General features: G+C 42.5%; 1 protein-coding gene across 1 annotated transcript in view; it reads right to left on the bottom strand.

Annotated features, from left to right (window-relative positions):
* Positions 1 to 19,747: 19,747 nt before the first annotated feature.
* Positions 19,748 to 25,068, bottom strand: part of HTR3B (5-hydroxytryptamine receptor 3B) — a 34,330-nt gene continuing 29,009 nt past the window's right edge. The window contains exons 8-10 of the mRNA XM_069743018.1: positions 21,620 to 21,830; positions 21,210 to 21,410; positions 19,748 to 20,013 (exon numbers count right to left, since the gene is read on the bottom strand). Of these exons, the coding sequence (XP_069599119.1) occupies positions 19,748 to 20,013; positions 21,210 to 21,410; positions 21,620 to 21,830 (678 nt within the window). The remainder of the gene's footprint in view (positions 20,014 to 21,209; positions 21,411 to 21,619; positions 21,831 to 25,068) is intronic.

Consider the following 25,068-nt stretch of genomic DNA (forward strand, 5'->3'; position numbering starts at 1 on the left):
CACTATATGTACTCTGCACCCCCATATGTATCCCACATATAGTCTGTACCTCCATATGTATCCTGCACCACTATATGTACTCTGCACCCCCATATGTACCCCTGTATAGTTTGTACCTCCATATGTATCCTGCACCACTATATGTGCTCTGCACCCCCATATGTATCCCACATATAGTCTGTACCTCCATATGTATCCTGCACCACTATATGTACTCTGCACCCCCATATATACCCCCACATATAGTCTGTACCTCCATATGTATCCTACACCACTATATGTACTCTGCACCCCCATATGTACCCCCACATATAGTCTGTACCTCCATATGTATCCTGCACCACTATATGTACTCTGCACCCCCATATATACCCCCACATATAGTCTGTACCTCCATATGTATCCTGCACCACTATATGTACTCTGCACCCCCATATGTACCCCCACATATAGTCTGTACCTCCATATGTATCCTGCACCACTATATGTACTCTGCACCCCCATATGTACCCCCACATATAGTCTGTACCTCCATATGTATCCTGCACCACTATATGAACTCTGCACCCCCATATATACCCCCACATATAGTCTGTACCTCCATATGTATCCTGCACCACTATATGTACTCTGCACCCCCATATGTACCCCCACATATAGTCTGTACCTCCATATGTATCCTGCACCACTATATGTACTCTGCACCCCCATATGTACCCCCACATATAGTTTGTACCTCCATATGTATCCTGCACCACTATATGTACTCTGCACCCCCATATGTATCCCACATATAGTCTGTACCTCCATATGTATCCTGCACCACTATATGTACTCTGCACCCCCATATGTACCCCTGTATAGTTTGTACCTCCATATGTATCCTGCACCACTATATGTACTCTGCTCCCCCATATGTATCCCACATATAGTCTGTACCTCCATATGTATCCTGCACCACTATATGTACTCTGCACCCCCATATGTACCCCTGTATAGTCTGTACCTCCATATGTATCCTGCACCACTATATGTACTCTGCACCCCCATATATACCCCCACATATAGTCTGTACCTCCATATGTATCCTGCACCACTATATGAACTCTGCACCCCCATATGTATCCCACATATAGTCTGTACCTCCATATGTATCCTGCACCACTATATGTACTCTGCACCCCCATATGTACCCCTGTATAGTCTGTACCTCCATATGTATCCTGCACCACTATATGTACTCTGCACCCCCATATATACCCCCACATATAGTCTGTACCTCCATATGTATCCTGCACCACTATATGAACTCTGCACCCCCATATGTATCCCACATATAGTCTGTACCTCCATATGTATCCTGCACCACTATATGAACTCTGCACCCCCATATGTATCCCACATATAGTCTGTACCTCCATATGTATCCTGCACCACTATATGTACTCTGCACCCCCATATGTATCCCACATATAGTCTGTACCTCCATATGTATCCTGCACCACTATATGTACTCTGCACCCCCATATGTACCCCCACATATAGTCTGTACCTCCATATGTATCCTGCACCACTATATGTACTCTGTACCCCCATATATACCCCCACATATAGTCTGTACCTCCATATGTATCCTGCACCACTATATGTACCCTGCACCCCCATATGTACCCCCACATATAGTCTGTACCTCCATATGTATCCTGCAGCACTATATGTACTCTGCACCCCCATATATACCCCCACATATAGTCTGTACCTCCATATGTATCCTGCACCACTATATGTACTCTGCACCCCCATATGTACCCCCACATATAGTCTGTACCTCCATATGTATCCTGCACCACTATATGTACCCTGCACCCCCATATGTACCCCCACATATAGTCTGTACCTCCATATGTATCCTGCACCACTATATGTACTCTGCACCCCCATATGTACCCCCACATATAGTCTGTACCTCCATATGTATCCTGCACCACTATATGTACTCTGCACCCCCATATATACCCCCACATATAGTCTGTACCTCCATATGTATCCTGCACCACTATATGTACTCTGCACCCCCATATGTACCCCTGTATAGTTTGTACCTCCATATGTATCCTGCACCACTATATGTACTCTGCACCCCCATATGTATCCCACATATAGTCTGTACCTCCATATGTATCCTGCACCACTATATGTACTCTGCACCCCCATATGTACCCCTGTATAGTCTGTACCTCCATATGTATCCTGCACCACTATATGTACTCTGCACCCCCATATATACCCCCACATATAGTCTGTACCTCCATATGTATCCTGCACCACTATATGAACTCTGCACCCCCATATGTATCCCACATATAGTCTGTACCTCCATATGTATCCTGCACCACTATATGTACTCTGCACCCCCATATGTACCCCCACATATAGTCTGTACCTCCATATGTATCCTGCACCACTATATGTACTCTGTACCCCCATATGTACCCCCACATATAGTCTGTACCTCCATATGTATCCTGCACCACTATATGTACTCTGTACCCCCATATATACCCCCACATATAGTCTGTACCTCCATATGTATCCTGCACCACTATATGAACTCTGCACCCCCATATATACCCCCACATATAGTCTGTACCTCCATATGTATCCTGCACCACTATATGTACTCTGTACCCCCATATATACCCCCACATATAGTCTGTACCTCCATATGTATCCTGCACCACTATATGAACTCTGCACCCCCATATATACCCCCACATATAGTCTGTACCTCCATATGTATCCTGCACCACTATATGAACTCTGCACCCCCATATATACCCCCACATATAGTCTGTACCTCCATATGTATCCTGCACCACTATATGAACTCTGCACCCCCATATGTACCCCCGTATAGTTTGTACCTCCATATGTATCCTGCACCATTATATGTACCCTGCACCCCCATATGCACCCTGCACCTCACGTACCCCCACATATAGCCTGCACCCCCATATGTATCCTGCACCACTATATGTACCCTGCACCCCTATATGTACCCTGCACTTCACGTACCCCCACACACAGCCTGTAACCCAATGATGTACCCCTGTTCCCTAATTACCTGTCACCAGTGCTACTTCCTGCTCTGGAAAACACTTAGTCACTTGTAATCTAAAGCATGGCTGTGCCCATAAGTCACATGGACGTGATGTCCTTCACCTCTATGATTTTCTCTTCTTCTATTGGGACAGGGAGCTGATCAGTGCTCCTCTGCTCATGCACCTCCCCAACCCCCCTGAAAAAAAAATAAAGATGGCCTTTTTCCTCTCCAGTCCAGCGGAGGTAGGAAAAATATTATTTTTGTTTAAATCTTGCTGCATGGTTGCGCCGCCCCCCACAACCTGCCGCCCTAGGCAGCGGCCTCGGGTCCTTAGTGGCAGACGGCTCTGCCTGAGTGACTAATAATGCATTATTCTGGTAGCCTCCTCGGCTCCTCCGTAGGTGAGAACACAGTTTTGTGCTGCAGCAAAATGCTTCTTATTAAATATAATTTTCTCAGTATCAGATGTTGTCAATAACCCCATGGACATAGCGAGAGATAGATCCTCTTGTAATCTGACTATTGAATCAGTGTTTTAATGTTTCCGTCTCTTGTCACCGTCATCTCCATCTTCTATAAGAACCCAGGACCCTGGATCTTAAACACCCAGAGATTATTAAAATAGATTTTCTCTGTTTGTGTCTAGTGCATAATGAACCTGAGCTAAAGTATCAAATTCTTCCAGAATTCAATTGTCATAATGAGATTTCATTCCTGTACTGTAACGGGCGGATCTATAATTGGGTTTCTGGGAAGAAGGTTCTATGAACAAATGCTATAATCGGGATAATAAAGCAACACAGTGGATGTCAGACACTGCCTGATCATTACAATTAATATGGAAATAACACTAAGAGGTTTAATTAAACAGAAAACGAACTAGAGATGAGAAGTAAACCAGCCACTAGATGGCGCCACGGCAAAAAATAAATAGTGCGTCGTGATGTCAGCCACTAGGTGGCGCTGTTTTGTGGTTGAAGATGAATTTGCTGCCAGTTAAAGTTTTGGCAAATTAATCAAGTCCTTCATTCAAAGGAGATCTGTCAGTAAGATTGACCCCCTTCAGATGCATATAGGGGTATGCAGGTCTTTGAAAGCTAAATCCATTGACACCTTTATATCTTCTATTTGTTTCTGCATTCCTGAAAAATCAGATTTTTAATCTGTATACAGATGAGGCGTTAAGTGCTCTGGGTGTGACTGAGTCAAAATGTGAAATATTTGGCTGTAATATAAAGGGAGGCAGAATCGGGACACAATAATGAGGGTCTACAGGAACAGGGATGAAGGGTGGAGTATCCTGCAAGTTTGGGGGTGAATTTCAGCAGATGGAGTTGGGGATTTGGTCCAGATTAATGGTGTCCTCAACGCTGAGAAATCCAGGCCGATACTTATCCATCATGTAACACATCAGGGAGGCGTCTGATTGGCTCCAAATTTATTCTTCAGACGGACAATGACTCCAAACATTTAGCCGATGTCAATAAGAATGAAGAGTCCTGGAAGTTATGATCCGATTCCACAGAGCCCTGATCTCAACATTATCCAGTCTATAGCCCATTAATTGCATTAGGAACTGTGTAATACTTTATATTTCCTGCGGGGGAGCTGTGGGGAGATAGCACACTAGCTCTAGTAATAGCTGATCAAAGGAGGCCCAAAAGCAGAGAGTTTATGATTTGGAGTTCCTTCTATAAATTATTTGTTCAATGTACACTATCCCATTACGTTGGCATTGTGGGCACACTCACTACGGGAATCAGAAGTCAGGGTGGGCATCAGCTCCCGGCAAACACAGGCAAGTACGGTTCTACAAAGCACTTTGGAGGTGCCCAGATTTCCATTGGCAAGATGTGCCATACTGTTGTGAATTCTGCTCTTGGGTTCCCTCCAGTGGTTGTAGGTGGCAATGCAGTTGTCTCTGACTCGCAGTCTTGGCCAGGTGTATCTGATGATTACAATTCTGACTGGGATATTTAGGTGTGCAGGATCCTTTAGCCCTTGACAGTTGTCAATGTTCCTTGTGAAGTGTTGGTTCACTTTCTGGCTTCTCCCGCTTGCTGCCAAATTCAGCAAAAATAAGTGTTTGGTTTTTGTATCTGTGGCACACTGCTGTGTGCTTGTTTCAGTTTTATTCCTGCTCTGATTGTAGGATTCACTGGAGTTGCAGATTTACGCTCCTACATCTTTTTAGTTAGATGTAGGAAGTTTTTTTGTATATTCTGCTGTGGATGTTTTGAAGGGTTTTAATACTGACCGCACAGAACTCTGTCCTATCTTGTCCTATCTAGCTAGAGTGGCCTCCTGTGCTAAATCCTGTTTTTCTGCCTGTGTATGTTTTTTCCTCTCCGACTCACCGCCAATATTTGTGGGGGGCTGTCTATCCTTTGGGGATTTTCTCTGAGGCAAGATAGTTTTCCAATTTCCATCTTTAGGGGTATTTAGTCCTCCGGCTGTGACGAGGTGTCTAGGATTGTTAGGTACACTCCACGGCTACTTCTAGTTGCGGTGTTAAGTTCAGGATTGCGGTCAGTATAGTGGCCATCTTCTCCAGTGAAAGTTCTCATGCAGCTCCAAGGTCACCGGATCATAACACCATGCATGTACTCACTGTATAAATGGGGCGGTCTCAGGAGCTTTGTTGTACAGCCAGCACCGGCGTATAACTGCTGCGATCAGAGCTAGCTCCAGTCTCAGCAGTTTAACCCCTTACATGCCACCGTCATTTGCTACAGCAGCATTTAAGAGGTTGGGAAGTGGGGGGAAGTGTCCCTCGAAACGCTCATTGACCGCATTGTAAAATGACTGCGGGGTCCGGATCGCTCATATCTCCTACTCAAGGTCTTGTGTTTGCCATGTGTGTGCACCTACGGAGCCCGGACAGTGCGCCAAGGAAATTGCTAATTTATTTTCCAATTTACTGGTATTTGTTTGTTGGTGATTTCTGTCGCACTACATGACAATTTTACAACATTTCAGTATATTATACAAGTGGTCAAGCAACTGCAGGTTCACGTCCATTAGGGGGACTGATAAAAACTGTACAACCAAAAATATGAAAAATGTTTGAAATATATATATGTGTTCAAACAATCGTTTTTTCGTAAATAAAATCGAAAAAAAATAAAAAAATAACATTTTTGGTATGTAAATGTGCAAACTAGAAAATCAAAAAGCGGAGGGCACAATCTACTAAGACAGACTATTGGGATCTACCTGGAACATGTCATAAACAATAACAGAAGACCAAGAGAAAAAGGTGGCGATACACGTGGGGCTTTAGTGCCCCCGGACTTTGGACCCTCGTCCTTACTGGTCATGCTCTTTAGGCATTTATTTCTTGGGGTAAGCCTATTCTCTAGCCTGATTTAAGGCTTTAGCCATTCTTTATCATACTGTGATGCTGCAATAATCTGTTCCTTATTGACACATGTAGATATGTGAGCGGGCTTTGGCCATCCCTGCTTTCGTTTCATCCATTGCAGTAGGCACTTTATTTTCTTTGCAGCTGATTATTCAGATTTGGCATCCATTCTTATTGCGAGCCTTTGGCATAGAACTTCGTATTTCCCCTAGGGGGTTGGGAAATTCAATACCCCCTTTGTGTCTGTTATGCATGGTCCAGTTCTGATATAAGACTATTGTCAGTATGTTATACTTGTGTTCACCTGGGTTCTTGTCCGGCGGCTAGTCCCTATTGTTGGGATGTATATCACTGTTGTTTTTTTAAATGTTTTTAAATTTTGGGTGTTTGTGGTTTCTAATAAACTTTATTTTGTGTATATTTTGGTGGTCCCGGCTGTATAGCATGCCTTTTTTTTCTCTTGGTCTTCTGCTGAATGTGCAATCTACTAAAATGTAACATGAAATATAACATAATATTAAAAAAATTATAAAATGAAAAAAAAAATCAAATGAAATGAGAAAATCTCTAATTTTTGAAAGAAAGAAGGAAAGAAAGAAGGAACGAAAGAGAAAGAAAAAAAGAAAGAAAGAGAGAGAGAGAAAGAAAGAGAAAGAAAGAAAGAAAGAAAGAGAGAAAGAGAGAAAGAAAGAAAGAAAAAGAAAGAAAGAAAGAAAGAAAGAAAGAGAGAGAAAGAAAGAAAGAAAAAAAGAAAGAGAAAGAAAGAAAGAAAGAAAGAGAAAGAAATAAAAAAAGAAAGAAAGAAAGAGAGAAAGAGAGAAAGAAAGAAAGAAAGAAAGAAAGAAAGAGAGAGAGAAAGAAAGAGAAAGAAAGAGAAAGAAAGAGAAAGAAAGAAAGAAAGAAAGAAAGAAAGAGAAAGAAATAAAAAAGAAAGAGAAAGAAAGAGAGAAAGGAAGAAAGAAAGAGAGAGAAAGAAAGAAAGAGAAAGAAAGAAATAGAAAAAAAGAAAGAAAGAAAGAGAGAAAGAAAGAAAGCGAGAAAGAAAGAAAGAGAAAGAATGAAAGGAAGAAAGAAAAAAAGAAAGAAAAATGATAGTAAAAAAACCTACACGTTAAATAGCAAAAAAATAACTCAATCGCCCAGAAAATAAAAGAACTTCTAGCTCTTGGAAGACAAGAGGAAAAAAGATCAAAAACAATGAGGGGCTCAGCGGGGAACCTGGCATAAACCCGGAGCCGGCCGGGCAATAAGGGGTACGCCACATGACCTTCGACATTGTATCATAATATAATAATATTTATATATTTTTATATTTTACGCCCAAAACCCAGAGAGCTGCTCTCAACAATGAACGCATGTAGCACGAGATAAAAGAATGTCCCAGAGACCGAACGTTAAACTATTGAAAGCAATCTATGGAAAAAAATAGAATTCATGAGATTATTTTTGCCAGTTGTGAAGAATTCCATCTCGGAGTCAGCTGCAGCTGTCAGGCTCAATAATAAATAGTTATAAAGTGCCGAGACGCCGGTCCCCTCGCTGAGCTTGGAGGTGTCGGCTGCGGCAGATGATGGTGTTTACAGAATTACACGTCATTTATAATCTAACGCCATACACCTGATGTCCGCCACTGTGTGCGCCATCCATTCAGAGGGGAGAGTTATTTGAATACCGGCTTGTTCATGTGCATAAATGCAATATAGGCTCCTGATTCGTTTTAGAAGATGAAGAATGAAGGGGAGACCTATATCCATATGTTTGGGCGACATTCAATATCATTTCCAATAGAAAATGAACATGTGCTAATTATGCAAGAAATGATATGTGAAAACATGGAGATAGTGGAGGGCTTCACACAACGACAGCTCCGTCCAGAAGGCTTAGCGCAAAGTAGTTTGTATGCGTCTTCTCCCATTCCTTCCTCTATCTTCACCCATGTGTTACCTTCTTCGTGCGAGTCCATTACCGTGATCCTGAAGGTGCTGGTTTAACTTAGGGGGACTTGTAGAACAGGCAATGATTGCTGGGAAACATATATGCAAATTAGCAACTTGCCATCTTGGTGGTCTGCACTAGAACAAACGGACGATAAGAAGATTCTGTTATGGGCATAAACCCTAAATCACGCGGCAAGGCTTATTAAAGGGAATCTGTCTGTAGGTTTTGCTACCCCTTCTGAGAGCAGCATGATGTAGTGGCAGATACCCTGCAGATCTACCAGCTCTCTGAATGCTCAGCCCTGTATAACCCCGCCCACATCACTGATTGGCTGTGTACACTGTGTATAGGAAGAAAGCTGCCAATCAGGGGTGAGGGCGTGGCTGGACTACAGGGCAGCAAGTTTACTAGTCCTCTAACGATAACTTCCTGCTAATAAAACTGTGATTTTATCAAACCTACAGTGAGCAGCCCAGTAGGTGACACATTGCTGAAATCGGGGTCTCTGTCTCCACATTGTGTTGCTCTTAGATTAGGTGTCAAGACCCTTGTGACGATTATTCCCTTTAAGGGGTCGGATATTCATTTATAGTTTAGCTATCGCTTATAGGTGGCACTAGAGATCCAGCTGTTTTGTCTCTTAGAGGAGAGCTAATTTGTATATAATAAACTAATGGATTGAAGAACTGCACCCCCAATGGCCAGGGATACATACGCTGCTCAGAATTAAGGAAGCACATCCACATCATAGTATAAACCGAAGTCGGTGAAATGTCAGAGATCGCAATCTGTCCAGTTAGGAAGCAGTGGCGATTGTGAATCTATGTCACCGGCTTTATTGACAACAGGAGCATTGGAGGGAAAACAGCAAGAAGACCCACAAAAAGAAATGGTGGGGGTGGTGACCACAGATGATTCATCTCCTTCCCGATGGATTCTTCTCTAGATTTATGTTTTGTTATTGTCCTTATCAGTATAGGTAGCATGAGGTGGAAACTCCAGGTTGTACAGGTCGTGCGGTTCCTCGAGGTAGGCACATTTATAAAGGCAATCATGAGAAGGTAGGTGATGCCTCCCAACAAAAGCATGGAGACCAGGACATGGCCCATTACACAAGGAGAGACGAATTGGGCCGTATAATCGCATCAATCGAGCAGTGGGACCGATATCTGCTCTTTTATGTGAGAAGAAACAAATGGAGAAGCAATAGAGTCCTACAAAATGACCTCCAGCAGCTCTTGTGTCTGACCACACTGTCGGAAATAAGGTGGCATGAATTCACAGCCTGTCATCATGCAGCTGGATTGGCATGTACCAGAGAACACCAGAATTGGCTGCTCCGATACTGGTGCCACATTCTCTTTCTCCAATGACGGCAGGTTCACACTGACCACATGTGATAGACATGAGAGAGACTCAAGAACGTTATGCTTCCTGCAAGACCGGTCTGGTGGTGAGTCAATGATGGCATAGAAGGCATTTTATTGGAAGATCGCATAAACCTTCAAGTAATAGCCAACAATTCTCTGCCTTCTGTTAGGTACCAGGATGAAGCCTTCAGAGCCATTGTCAAACCTTTACACTGATGCAATGGCCCTGGGTTTTCCCGATGCAGGACGATGTCCGGCCTCCTGTGGCCAGAGTGTGTAGGCAGTTCCTGGTCCTCACGTTCCCCAGAGTCCAAATGAGAACCTTTAGATATTATGTATCAGGCACATGCCCACTTTGTGGTCAGTAGCACATATTGGTTCCTCCTGTGATTTCAATTTTTTACTTTGCTTTTCAGGGTGATTTGGAATCTAGACCTCCATCGGTGGACAATCTTGTTTTCATTCAGTTTTGATAATAAATTGCACGATTTATATTCACAAGGATTGGCTCATTGAGATTTGATGTGATTTACATGTTCCCTTAATTGTTTTTAGCTTTGTATTTTATAAAATGTGTTTGTTCAACAGCCGTATACAACATCCCACACAAGTGACTTTAAACATTCATTGTTCTTTGTGCGGAAAACTATTTTATTAACCGTTTTGCAATCTACTTTCCTTAAAAAACTATCTGTGTGGGCAGTGTGCGTTCTATCTTACTCATCCTGGTATTTTTAAGGACGAGCTTTAAAAGATAAATATTAATTAAAATAAACTTGCTCTAAACGGGATGTTGAAAACTGTTGATATTTCAATCATCCACACTTACAGGGGTTGTCAATGCTAATGATATTAATGACGTATCCCTGAGATTGGTGATCAATATAAGATCAGATCAGTGAGGCTCCAACACTTGAGACTCTCACCACTCTGCTGATACCAACTCTAGAGGCACCGGGTAGTAAACACTGAACAGAGCTGCTCCATTCACTGTGTAGTGGTCATGGCCAAAAATGGCAAATGAACAGTTGAGCTTGGTTATGCCATGCTGTTACGGTCTTCGGTAAAGAAGGGGACCTCTAACTGCCCCAGGAACTGGACGTTAACAATCTCTGCCCCGGGGGTACCCTTGATGGTAGACAGGCCTGAGTCTCCGACCTAACTATGCTCCTGTTATTCCCTGTGCTGTCCCCTCTCTCTCCCCCAGGAGGCCTGGGACACATGCAGTGTATCAACACCTAGGACAGATAGGTGTAAAGTAAAGCAACAAACACTCACCAAAGGTAGAGAAGTATAAAGGGACGGAGATAAATGTACCAGCCAAAGGGGAATGGGATAATATGGAAAGAATACACCCAAAAACAGCACGCAACAATCTCCAGTAGCAACACGATCTTCAATACAGCACAGCGTCTCCAAGGAGCTAGGAAGCAAACCTTTCACTGGCAAGACAGAGAGGGTCTGGCCAAGTTTTATAGTAAGAGTTAACAACCACATCAGAAGCAGCTGAAATGGAGCTGCATGTTTCTGACCAACATAGAAATGGTCATTAACCTCTTCAGCACCAAAATAAACCAAATTCATTTAATATGGGATCCAAGCACACAGGCTAAATGGAAGATCTGCGATTCACAATACACAGTGATCTTCCACCCCCAGATCTCGTAGGTTGGCGACAGGTTAACCACTGTTGCATAGCCCAGGGTCAAGGACTTTTACCTTGGTGACATGGGTATTGCACCTAATTTTAGAGTAGGAAGTCAAATAATAGCGTTTGTCATCAACTTTTAAGTATTCCTATATAGTTTGATCAAGATATGAGTTAAAAACTTTACCTTAATTTTTAACATTTTTACTTAGCATCAACCAATCTTTGCAGAAACTGGATATGAAGACCATCAATTTCTCTTTTTTTTGGAATATCATCCCGTATATGTGGCACCCCAGGAGTTCGGGTACCACAGTGGTGCTGCCTTCCTCTCGGGGAGGGTGATGCCATGCCTGGAAGCAGGAAGAATACCTTTGGCAGGTAATCTTACATGCAATACTTTCTGACTCCAGGCCAGAAGGGGGAGCTCTAAACCTGGTTTAAGGGGAGCTTCCCTATATACATCCTGGTCTGGAGGAGGAGTCAGTTGAGTAGAGAGTGGATAGAGACAGTGAAGGAGCACAGAGGAACAGAAGAGCAAGAGGAGGCTGCGATTGGGCCCCTCAAAGCTGAGCGCAGAAACCGGGCACCGGGAGCCCGAGGCTGTGGGGAACTGCAAGTCCCACAGCAGAACCGGAGGGCAGAAAGCTTAAAGTAACCTGCCCATATAACACCTGAGGTACAGCAGCAGTTAGAGCCTGGAGTCACCGTGTAACGAGACGGCTCAAGTTGCCTACTGTGCAGGTACTGTCCCAGGACAGGAGAGAATGAGGACCTTGTGAGGACACTACCGGCAGCAAGGGACTAATAGTCAGAACTGATAGCCTAACAAGTTGGGTCAGTACCGGAGTGTTGCATCTAAAGCTGAGCTTATTCTCACTGCTTCTGCTGCACCTTTATTATGGGAGATGGTGGGAAACAGTGCAGCAGTTTTCTTTGATATTCTGGCACTAGTGGTGCCATTCAGGACGGAAGCTTGGGATTCACGTTCTGAACTTGGTCTTCTAATTTTCTCCCTACTTTCGGCAGAGCTCATATTTTTTAACTCCTGGCTTCCTACCTCTAGCTACAGGTTGTACGTTCCCTCACTCTGGTTCTCTCCTGTCTCTCAGCTACTGTTGATTCCTGTTTCTGACCTCAGCCCATGCTTAAACTATTCTTCTGCCTTACAATTCTGTTGCTTTTCTGGACCCTCTGGTATTAACATGTCTTTCTGACCATCTCCTGCCAGCCCGCTCCATAGGCCAGCAGCTACTCTGTGGACCCAGCTCAGAAGCCCCTGTGTAAGTGTAGATCCCTATTTAATTGAAGGTTAAGGTCAGGGTATCTTCTGGGATCTGATAGACAAAGTGGCAAGTACAAACCTGTCCTTTGAAGCTATATTAAGAGCTTACAGGCTAAGGCTTCTTTCACACTTCAGTTGTTTGGCGTCAGTCACTTCCGACATGGTGACGGATCGACGGATCCGTCACAATTGTTGGGAAAACGGTTCTAACGGATCCGTTTTTTTGACGGATCTGTTACTTGGGGGTTGTTTGGGAAAAGTATCTACTTTTTTGAGCATGCGCAATTGAAAAAGCGGATTGGGGCGACAGATCCGCCGAAATGACGGTCGCGACGGATCCGTCGCCCATAGGCGGCCATTCTATGGAATGGGGACGCGACGGATCCATCGCGATCCGCCATTTTGGCGTTGACAAAAAACGTTATAATGTCCGTCCATGTCTAGATGACAAATAGATTAATGGCTGCACTCAAAATCAATCTGTGCTAGAGCAAGGAAATGTGCGATACATGAAATGGGAATAGAATAATGGCTTGTGAAATATATGAAAAAACACATGAGATTCTTAGCACAAGATTTGGCCAAAAGTTGTGAGTTTTTTCATATATTTCACGAGCCATTATGCTATTCCCATTTCATGTATCGCACATTTCCTTGCTCTAGCACAGATTAATTTTGAGTGCAGCCATTAATCTATTTGCTGTATGACATGTCTAGATGACGTCCGCCAAATTCCGATGGATCCGTCGCATGGCGGATGGAACGGACGACCATCCGTCACAATCCGTCGCTAATGCAAGTTTATGGGAAAATAACGGATCCGTCAAAAAAAATGACGGATCCCTTATTTGAGGAAAATGGCGGTTTTAGACTGACGCCAAACAACTGAAGTGTGAAAGAGGCCTAACACACACAGAGCCACCATGACTTAGGGACAGAGACAAAGACAAAACCTGAGAGGTGTCAAGGCAGACTAAGGGTTATTTGTGAAGGACATTAAAGAGCTGGGTCAGAATAGAGACAACAGGGTAATATGCAAAAGAATATATAACATCAGGCTTAGATGATGGGGCATAGTGGACGTAAATGGCAAATTGAGGCGGGGATTAGCTATCAACCCCATTTTCTCATTTGTCTACTGACCATTTCTTGTGATTTGCCAGTCACCTAGACTACCTAGTTGGCCAAAACTATTGTCAGTTATTCAGGATAGGCAGTGCCAGTGTGTCAGCACCGCCACTGGGTGCAGAGTGGCAAAGTCTGGCAGGAATGATAGGTTTGGGGATGAGCATGAACGCATGACTGTTACGCTATAGTGAGCCCCTCAAAAGAACTTAACTTTATACATAAACTGGTGCAACATGAAGTTCCCGGGACCGTATGCAAAATCTGTAAAATGGTGGCCCAACTACCATGCAACATTCCAGCTTTTCTTAATTCTACTAATAGAGTTGTCTTTGTTTCCATTAGCCACACAGACCCGGAAGCAACAACTACCTCTGCGCCGCGCTATACACAGGCACCTGATCATTGACGTTAGAGGGATGAATTGACTTTCCAGTTATAAACCTAGGAGCTATATGGGTTGGATAAATGGCGACGATAACGTGTGAAGATCAGCTCATCTTTACGTGACACCGCACACAGCAAAGTCTCCGCCACGTTTGATGTATACACTGGTATATCCAGTACTTTATGAATCTGCAGACAATTGCTCCCCATTGATTTCCTTTTCCCTCGGGTTGATAATTGCACTGAATCGGACCCTAGAGAGGTATCAAGTTTTCAGCCAAGCTCTGCTACCTTGTTAGCTTTGTGATTAGATCAAGAAGTGTGCTCACTCCATGCAGCGATGAACATTAAATTTTATTTTATTCGGCTCGCTGATCTAATAAGCGTCACGGATAATTTACATTATGGATGTGAGGCCATCAGCGACGGAGGAAGTCTTGCGGAAGAATAATATCTAGTTTGAGACCTTCTCCTCCCTTACTGGATCCTGACAGTGAACGTGGAGCCTTATTTTATCTGTAGAATGAATCTCGTTGTCTCCTGTTTCGTTCTGGACTCACGACAATAGGATGTGACAAGGGAAACTAGTCAGATCTGCTCCAGCTCTTCCATGTAAAATAGGGTGCATAATCCACCCAGATGAGACATTGCTTCATGCTGCCGTGACCTCGAAATGCTGCACCCAATGAAACATCGAGGGGCTTAATTATTCCACAATATTTATATTTTTTTTTATAATTTTTGTAATGATTTTTGGGAGATTTAGGGCTTTGTTCTCCTTTGCGGTATGGCTTCTATTTATAATAGAAGTGTTATTGATCTGTTCCACGATGGACCACAGTGGTTCTCAATAATCCCCATTAATGGCTTTTTCACTAAATCCCAAGCTATCCATAGGAAAGGGGATAACTTGCTTGTCATTAAGGGTCAAACCCACGCCGATCTTGATTTTGGGGTGTTGTAATCTGGAGAATGAGGCTCCACATCCCCATCTTGAAAGGGGATGTCTATGGGACTCTGGAAATAACGGGTCATGGTACCCTACTTTATCCAAAAATCCCATTGATGATGGATGGCAAGGAGGTCAAGAATGCACAACTCCATTTATAACATGTGTTTGCAGATCCTTAGATTTTTTTTGAGTCCCGTTCTTCTAGCTACAGACGTGGAGCACAGCAGAGGGCAGCAGCCATAGGGGAAGGAAGCGAAGCTCCACCAAGCAGAGAGTGCGTAACAGACTAATAGCCTTTCTGTTTGTCAGGACACCGCTCACCTCTTTTCCAAAGGAAAACTGAGCAAAGCTGTATCACTGCAGGGCTGTACAGTGGCAGACATGGAAGAGGTCATCAGAGGTGTGTGCTCAGGGAATACACCTCATTGTTACACCAGTCATTTTACGTAACTTCCAATAGAGGGGTGTAAATTCCAGCTATGAAGAGGTATACAGAACTTCACATCTATTGTGGAATTTAAAAAAATGTTTCAGGACAAATAAGACTAATCTATATAGGTCCTCAGACCTGCGCGTTTCGGCTCAAAGCCTTAATCGTGGTGGGGGATCTGATTTTAGGAATTCTTATTGAACTGAACATGCACCACTAAGACAACGTGAGTTGAACCTTGAACATTGTGATTGACCTGTTGTGAAATATTCGCCAACATGACAAGTTATGAACACCAATTTATTGAGATTGAGCAGATTTTCATTACATTGCCATACAGATATGTTCTTCATTACCTTTGCCCCTGGCCTGACCGTTCCCTAAAAGTGTCACCCTCGAACAAATAAAAAACATGATTTAATGATATTCTGTTGGGAGTGGTTTATGCTATGTGTGTAGTCACCTGGGGGCTGTGATGCAAATTGCAGCTTGTCTAGGGCTTTGCTGTCATGTTTTGATAACGTGTCGAATTTACATAATGAAAAACTGGAGTCCTTTAGAAAATTCAAGAGAATGTAAGATTGGACACCTCCGCGTACATAATCACTGGTGTTATTACTACTAAGCATTTGACCTGCCGACACTGCAAGAAACAAATTATATCAGACGTAAACTTTATTTTCTTAGTGAAATGTTAATAGTTTTTCCATTGTACTGTAACTATAGCTGAAGGCAGATATAAAGGCAATTATTATCATGATCCAATATATAAAATTGAATGAAGCTCCATTACTAGATAACTTACAATAAAGTACAAGGAGAACATTAAATTGAATGGGGTTATCCAGCCTTATATTATTGATGGATAGGTTCACCACTGCTTCGTTGAGACAATGCTCTACAGAGTTCCATTCTCAGGATCATTTGAGGTCCTAGCAGTTGGACCTCCAGCAATCAATAATTTCTATGGATAGGGGATATTTTGAATTGTGGAAATGTCCCTTTAAGTTACCACCTGTATTATGGTCAATTTTTTTATATTCACAAATCTGCTGCTTGCTGCTGGAAACAGTCAACCACCTAAAATACCTAAAAATACAAATCATCAGAGCAAGGTCTTCAAGGAATGCTGAAAGATTTCAGCTCTGAAGCTCAGAATTGTGAATGTGGGTCTGGACTATAACACAGATAGTAAAGGTGGCCATATATCTTAAATAGAGTTCGGACAACACTAGTAAAGGGTTATTCCTATCCTTAGAAGTTATTAGAAGTTATCAACTATCCATAATAAGGGTCAAACAGCAGGAACTGCCATCAATCCCAAGAATGGGTCTCTTAAATGCTTCCTTCTGGATGGAGCGGTGGCCAAACATGCTCACCATTTCTCCGTTCATTCCTTATGGAGATGAGAAAAGTGAGCATCTTTTTCCCACAGAGAATGAATGGAGTGGTATTGTCTGACCACCACAAAAGGGGGCTTTGTCCAGCCCTGTTCTCAAGATCAATGGGAGTCTCAGAGGATGGATCTCCACGTTTCAGCAAGTTATCACCTATCCTACATAGGAGGTGATAACATCTAATGATGAGAATAAACCTTTAATGCAGACCCCCAATACAAATCCTCATATATTTTCATTGGGAAGAGGGGAATAAGCCCGACACTGGTGATAGAAATCATCGGGTTTGCATTTAAATATATATTTGAATCTAATATATATATATATATACATATATACAGTGGGGCAAAAAAGTATTTAGTCAGTCAGCAATAGTGCAAGTTCCACCACTTAAAAAGATGAGAGGCGTCTGTAATTTACATCATAGGTAGACCTCAACTATGGGAGACAAACTGAGGAAAAAAATCCAGAAAATCACATTGTCTGTTTTTTTTATCATTTTATTTGAATATTATGGTGGAAAATAAGTATTTGGTCAGAAACAAACAATCAAGATTTCTGGCTCTCACAGACCTGTAACTTCTTCTTTAAGAGTCTCCTCTTTCCTCCACTCATTACCTGTAGTAATGGCACCTGTTTAAACTTGTTATCAGTATAAAAAGACACCTGTGCACACCCTCAAACAGTCTGACTCCAAACTCCACTATGGTGAAGACCAAAGAGCTGTCAAAGGACACCAGAAACAAAATTGTAGCCCTGCACCAGGCTGGGAAGACTGAATCTGCAATAGCCAACCAGCTTGGAGTGAAGAAATCAACAGTGGGAGCAATAATTAGAAAATGGAAGACATACAAGACCACTGATAATCTCCCTCGATCTGGGGCTCCACGCAAAATCCCACCCCGTGGGGTCAGAATGATCACAAGAACGGTGAGCAAAAATCCCAGAACCACGCGGGGGGACCTAGTGAATGAACTGCAGAGAGCTGGGACCAATGTAACAAGGCCTACCATAAGTAACACACTACGCCACCATGGGCTCAGATCTTGCAGTGCCAGACGTGTCCCACTGCTTAAGCCATTACATGTCCGGGCCCGTCTGAAGTTTGCTAGAGAGCATTTGGATGATCCAGAGGAGTTTTGGGAGAATGTCCTATGGTCTGATGAAACCAAACTGGAACTGTTTGGTAGAAACACAACTTGTCGTGTTTGGAGGAAAAAGAATACTGAGTTGCATCCATCAAACACCATACCTACTGTAAAGCATGGTGGTGGAAACATCATGCTTTGGGGCTGTTTCTCTGCAAAGGGGCCAGGACGACTGATCCGGGTACATGAAAGAATGAATGGGGCCATGTATCGTGAGATTTTGAGTGCAAACCTCCTTCCATCAGCAAGGGCATTGAAGATGAAACGTGGCTGGGTCTTTCAACATGACAATGATCCAAAGCACACCGCCAGGGCAACGAAGGAGTGGCTTCGTAAGAAGCATTTCAAGGTCCTGGAGTGGCCTAGCCAGTCTCCAGATCTCAACCCTATAGAAAACATTTGGAGGGAGTTGAAAGTCCGTGTTGCCAAGCGAAAAGCCAAAAACATCACTGCTCTAAAGGAGATCTGCATGGAGGAATGGGCCAACATACCAACAACAGTGTGTGACAACCTTGTGAAGACTTACAGAAAACGTTTGACCTCTGTCATTGCCAACAAAGGATATATTACAAAGTATTGAGATGAAATTTTGTTTCTGACCAAATACTTATTTTCCACCATAATATGCAAATAAAATAATAATAAAACAGACAATGTGATTTTCTGGATTTTTTTTACTCAGTTTGTCTCCCATAGTTGAGGTCTACCTATAATGTAAATTACAGACGCCTCTCATCTTTTTAAGTGGTGGAACTTGCACTATTGCTGACTGACTAAATACTTTTTTGCCCCACTGTATATATATATATATAGTGAGGCAGTGACCGGTGTTATATGCCAGGGTCGCTATGTGTCCCCCAGGATGTGCAAAGAAGCATATGGAGGCCGTGAGAGAGCATTGCAGTCACAGGCATAGCTGTGATTGTAATGCAAAATAAAAGTAAGTATTGGTCTTGAGCTTGCTATGTGTCCAGGGCAGATATAATAAAACTTTTCTGGGCTTTTATTTTTGAAATGGACTACAGGATGGCAGTGGGGCAGTACATTTCCTCCCCGGCCATGGGTTTTCCATGTGGCCAACGGCCACAGGTTCTTTGGAAAAACCAGTGCAGCAGAGGGTTGGGTGTGTCAGTGTAGAGTTTGCAGCAAGCAGAGCAGATGGCTCTGCAAAAGCTCAGCCTGTGTGAGGGAACACAGAGCCAAGCAGAGTGAACTACCTGGCACCTCACAGCGTGATACGGTGGTGCAGTGCCCTCGGCAACCAGATGCACTTATGGACTGTCGTGTTTCCCGTCTGCGATCCGAAGGATACCGTGTACTGTGCACTATGTGAATTTGGACATTAAGCACGTTTTGCTTTGAACTTTAATGGGTCACTGACTCATCACTGCACAGCGTGGATACCGCTGCACTACAATATATATACAGTATATATATTATTTCAGGCTCAACATAGGATAATAGGGGGCACATAGAAGCTCATGAGGTCCACAATCATAAGTGATTCAGAGTTTTCACAGAGTTACTTAACAGAACTGAATTAGGTATGGTGTTTATATGTAATATGGTTACAATGCCAGCACAAACAATGTTAGTGGGTTCATGTATGTACAGTGTATGAACTCCATGCCCACCATAAAAATGTAAGAGTAGCCGCATAGGCGGTGAAGAGCAGCAGATAGGCTCTGAACATAACACTGTCTAATTTATAGCACAGATTCAGCCATTGGCTGTGCCAGGTTTCTTCTGAGTCCATCTCCTGCACATAGGAACGGATCGAGGTGACCTCTTGTAGGATCTGCTCCATCAATGGATCATCTGGTATTGCTTCACTCTGAAACACTTCGTCCACGCCACAGAGGCTCTCTAGAATACAAAATAAATAGGTTGTCCTATCAGTCAACATTAGGACATTAGGACATAAGGACATCATAAAGGGTGTTGTCCCATTGGAGACATCGGTGACACCATGTGTGAAGTGGCTGTCCATTGATTTGAATGAGTGTTGCATCATAATACACTTCTATAGGGAACATATATGGCCACCGGGAGCTTTTATAGATGATCTGATACCAAATTTTAAAGTTATGACAAATCCATGGATTAAGAGATAACTCACTGATTTCTGGGGTTTAACTGGTGGGATCCACACTTATCCCAAGAATGAGACACGGTAGAGCTCCATCTGAATGGGATCATCAGAGATAATAGAGCACTGTACTCAGCAATCTCTGGCAGTATGGTATATGGTATGAATGGTGATGGTAGTGATTGTATGAATACTCAACCACTACTTCATTTAGTTGGGATTTTGCAAAGCCCTACCCTCAGGATTGATGAGGCTCCTAGTGAACAGACCTCCAGTGATCAGCAAGTTATTGACACATGAAATAGAAGTCATCTAAATCTGCTGATATCAATGGAACCAGCCACCATCTGATGTGCATGAGAGCCTCCCGATTCTCCTCCGATCAATCATGTAAAGGATGGATATGGCCATTGGATTCTCAATGGCTGATTCTTTTTACTTTCAGGGCCCAATGACAAAGAAGTTTGGCAGTGGCTATTTTTTCTGTTGAAAGCACAAGAACATTGGCCAAACTGATGTTCATCAGACAGTTATCTAATGTATAGCCAGCTCTACAGTAATCAGGTTAATTCCAAGAGAAGCTTGCTTTTTAAGGAAGTTTCCTGGTGGACAACTTCGTAATACGTCTTCTGGCATGTTGAAGGGAAGTGATTAAAAACTATAAACCAGTGAAGTTTTCCAAGAACCCATCCAAAGAATTATATATTCTCACTAGTGATTATTTTATTAGTGAGCATGTAGTATACACTTACTCCTCTCCACTTCATTGAGAACACAACCTTTGTATCTACTTCAATGCCATCATACCATTTGCCGTCTTTTTGAGAGTATTACCCAACTAGATGACCTGTTTTCAGTGCAGTTTTAGGTGGTCTCCTCTTAGAAACGCACCCTCACCAATAAAATTTATAACATCAGATTTTAATGACATCACATTTTCAATTTTGTGTTAGCTGACAACCCAATAATCTACCTGCGGTTTCATTGGTGGAACCCATGGAGTTATCTTCTGTGTTGTCATCGTATTGACCGTGTCTTCTCCTGGTCAACATAAGACATTGGGATATCAGAAGAACGCCAGGTGCATCTTTGTCAATGTGAAGGAACTTTATCACCACAATGGATTTTCCAAGGCTTAAAACCATGAGGGCCATGCATACAAGAAAGAACACACCTATAGAAAAACAGATATTGCTTTACACATCTCTCCATTTAGTAGTTTTCCAACCTAGGGGGTCATATAAAAGGTCTTTCCAACTAGTCCCAGTTTATTCCTCATGACTTTTGGCTTTAAAACAAGAGTAGAGAAGTAGAAGTAGGAGATACAGTTATTGGAAATTAGAGATATTTACAATGTCATTACTTGCGATTTGATGGACTCACCAATCAATGGGACACTTAAGGTGGTAGCTGGTAGTTCACCGGCCATGTTGACCCTGAAGACCGTGTACCCAACAAGAATGCTGGTTTTGAACATTATCCGAGTCCCACTATCAGGGGGCAGGTAGAAGCTCATGAGGTCCACGATCATAAGAAGGATGCTAGGAACAAGAATCCCTACGATGTACAGTAGTGGGCGGCGGCGGATAACAAGCTGGAAAACAATATGATATCAGATGGTGATAAATTAACACAAGGTTGAGCATTGCAACTGGGATGGTGCCCTATAAAAGTGGTCACTCACCTCCACGTCTTCCTGACAAGCGGCTAGTGTGGGTCTGCATATGTCTTCACCCACAAATGACAGACTGCTATTCTCTCTTCTGAACAAAAGGAAAATGTACTGTCCCAGAATATAAATGGTGTGAGGGTGTGAACCTCAGACAACTTGGCTCTTTTTTTGGGGAGTCTGTATTTTTATATGGTTAGGTCCAGGGTCTGTATTGATGTATGATAAAGAGGGTCATATGTACTAGTTTTTATTCAAGTTCCTTATGTTAGGGCGTGTCCCATTAAAATGACTGGGTCTCAGAAAAATTACATTTTGCTCACAGTCCCCATGGTGTCACATCTGGTATCTATAGACACAATGTCAATGGTGTCACTCCTCTCCCAATGTAGAAGTGTGTGACACCAAAATGAACCTTAAAGATGTCTCTACACCCTTGAAAATTATCAGCCAAAAGCATTTGGGGGACAGCTATTTCTCCCGACTTCCAGACTCTTAAGTCCCTCCATACACACTGGATGGCTGTCGGATGAACAATGCTTCTGCTGCCATCTTGGCCAACTCCTCCATTCACAGGATCTCTCTTTCGGCCAAGTACTCCTATGTTCTGAATGATTAACATGAAGACCAATGGCTTGTCTCTGGGAAAATAATACAAAGCGCTCGGCAGTCCAAAATAGGATCTACCCAATATCTCCCCCACAGTTGGCCAGTGCCCCCATACACCTTAGAGTGTCGGCCAAACCCCTCAATATTAGTCTAATGCTTATTGGGGTCATTACTTGCTTAGAGAACAAAAGGATTGAGCATTACCCACAAAGATTAGTTGGTCTGACAATCTCTCTAAAATCTGCAGGCCTGGATGACTTTCCTCTAGTGTGCATGTGGTTTTTAGTAAGTGACTCTTCAGATGTCCCTTTTCAAAAGTTGTCAAGAATGATTCACATGAAGGCGACAGAACAAATTACATTGTATTTATCAAAATACATAGGCAATACATAATACATAGGATTAATTAATTTTCAAACAGAATGGGACACCAGAGTAAAGATTAAGAAATCCAACAAAACCCCAAATCAATTTGTTGTATTACGAGAGGAAAATTAAATGTTGGCTATTATCTGCCATTACGCTGGCATTAAAAAAGAACTCCAACAGGGAGCCATAAAGTCCCCTGCCGCGGAGCTTCCATGGCCTTCTTCCAAACTGAATTTTAATTGAAAAATATATATATATAATACAAAAACATCCATCTCGCTGCTTTGGCGGCTGCAGTCACAGAGAGCTGGTGGGGAATATTAATTTATGCAATTAGTCCTTCCCTCTTAATCAGTACCAACAAAAGAAAACTTTTTTAAAGTTTCCATTACATAGCCCCATGTACAAATCCCCCCAATAGCCCAACAAACCCCCCCCCACACAGTCCTGCAACCTCAACCATACCCCCCCATATAGCTCTGCAATCACTTCACAGGTCCCAACTTCAGCAAGACTGACTAACCACCCATCCCTTTTTTCAACACTCAGTACATGTCAGGGATTCTTCATACATTAATTTACGGTATATATAAGGTACTGATCAGCACTCCCCAAGGACTTGAACTCATATCTCCACGTTCATAGGCTGCTGCTCTACCACTGAGCCACAGCTGATAATGAGAGCCAGGGGAGAATTTGGTTATTTTGACCTCTTCTTGCAGGCACTGAACCCAGTAACACAGGATACATATCCATAGAGATACATTGGATATATAACAATGTATTTCTATGGTCCCTGTATACTGAGGTGAAGAAAAATAATTGTTTTTCCTATAATAGTAGTAAAAATAATAATGACCAATGGTAAAAGATATAATTTAATTTATATATCTGTTTTTCCATTGTGATCCGGACTCCACAATGAGACTACTAGACCTCACGTCTCAATGTTCATAGGCTGTTGCTCTACCACTAAGCCACCAGATTTTCACGACAGCCAGGTGAGAATTTGGTTATCTTGACCTCTTATTGCAGACATTGAACCCAGCAACATAATATACATATCCATAGAGATATATTGGCTATATAACAATGTATTTCTATGGTCCCTGTATACTGAGGTGAAGAAAAAGATTTTTTTTGCCTATAATAGAAGTAAAAATAAAAATGACCAATTATAAAATATTTATTTTTTCTCCCGTGACTAGGACTTGAATTCATAGGGTGTTGCTCTACCACTGAGCCACAGATTATCATGAGAGCTGAAAGAGAATTTGGACATCTTGACCTCTATTGCAGGCATGGTCCCCAGTAAGACAATATACATATTCATGCATTGGATATATAACAATGCATTTCTATGGTCCAGGTCCATCTCAAGTGCTCTTTAATGGACTGTATGGGCTGTTCCCTCTTTAATCCATCATCAGTTAAGCAGGTAAAAGGTCTGCAGCTGATTCCAGGTGTGGCATTTGCATTTACAGTCCAACATCATACAGGGAGCAGGGAAAGGGATTAGTGGTGCCTCACCGGAATCCAAATGAACCAAGGTGCCAGGAACAAGTGCCTGGATGCCACTCAATAGCAATAGATAAAGAAGAAAAAAAAAAGTTCCAGCACCAGGTGTCTCTTCATAAAATCTTCAGTATTTTATTCACATGTCAACAAAGAAAACATCATATGGGGACGCAGCCGCTAAACGCCTGACGCATTTTGAACAAAGTCGACCCGAGTATAAGCCGAGACCCCTAATTTTGCCACAAAAAACTGGGAAAACTTAATGACTCGAGTATAAGCCTAGGGTGGAAAATGCAGCAGCTCCTGGTAAATTTCAAAAATAAAAATAGATACCAATAAAAGTAAAATTAATTGAGACATCAGTAGGTTAAATGTTTTTGAATATCCATATTGAATCAGGAGCCCCATATAATGCTCCATACTGTTCATGATGGGTCCCATAAGATGCTCCATAATAAAATATGCCCCACATAATGCTCCAAAAAGTTTATTATGGGCCCCATGAGATGCTTCATACGAAAATATGCACCATACAATGCTGCACAAAGGTTGATTGTGACCCCATAAGATGCTCCACAGAATATTATACCCCATATAATGCTGCACAAAGGTTGATGGCCCCATAAGATGCTCCACAGAAAATGTGCCCCATATAATGCTGCATAAA

Source organism: Ranitomeya imitator, chromosome 10 (assembly GCF_032444005.1).
Source record: "Ranitomeya imitator isolate aRanImi1 chromosome 10, aRanImi1.pri, whole genome shotgun sequence".
Classification (NCBI taxonomy): Eukaryota; Metazoa; Chordata; class Amphibia; order Anura; family Dendrobatidae; genus Ranitomeya; species Ranitomeya imitator.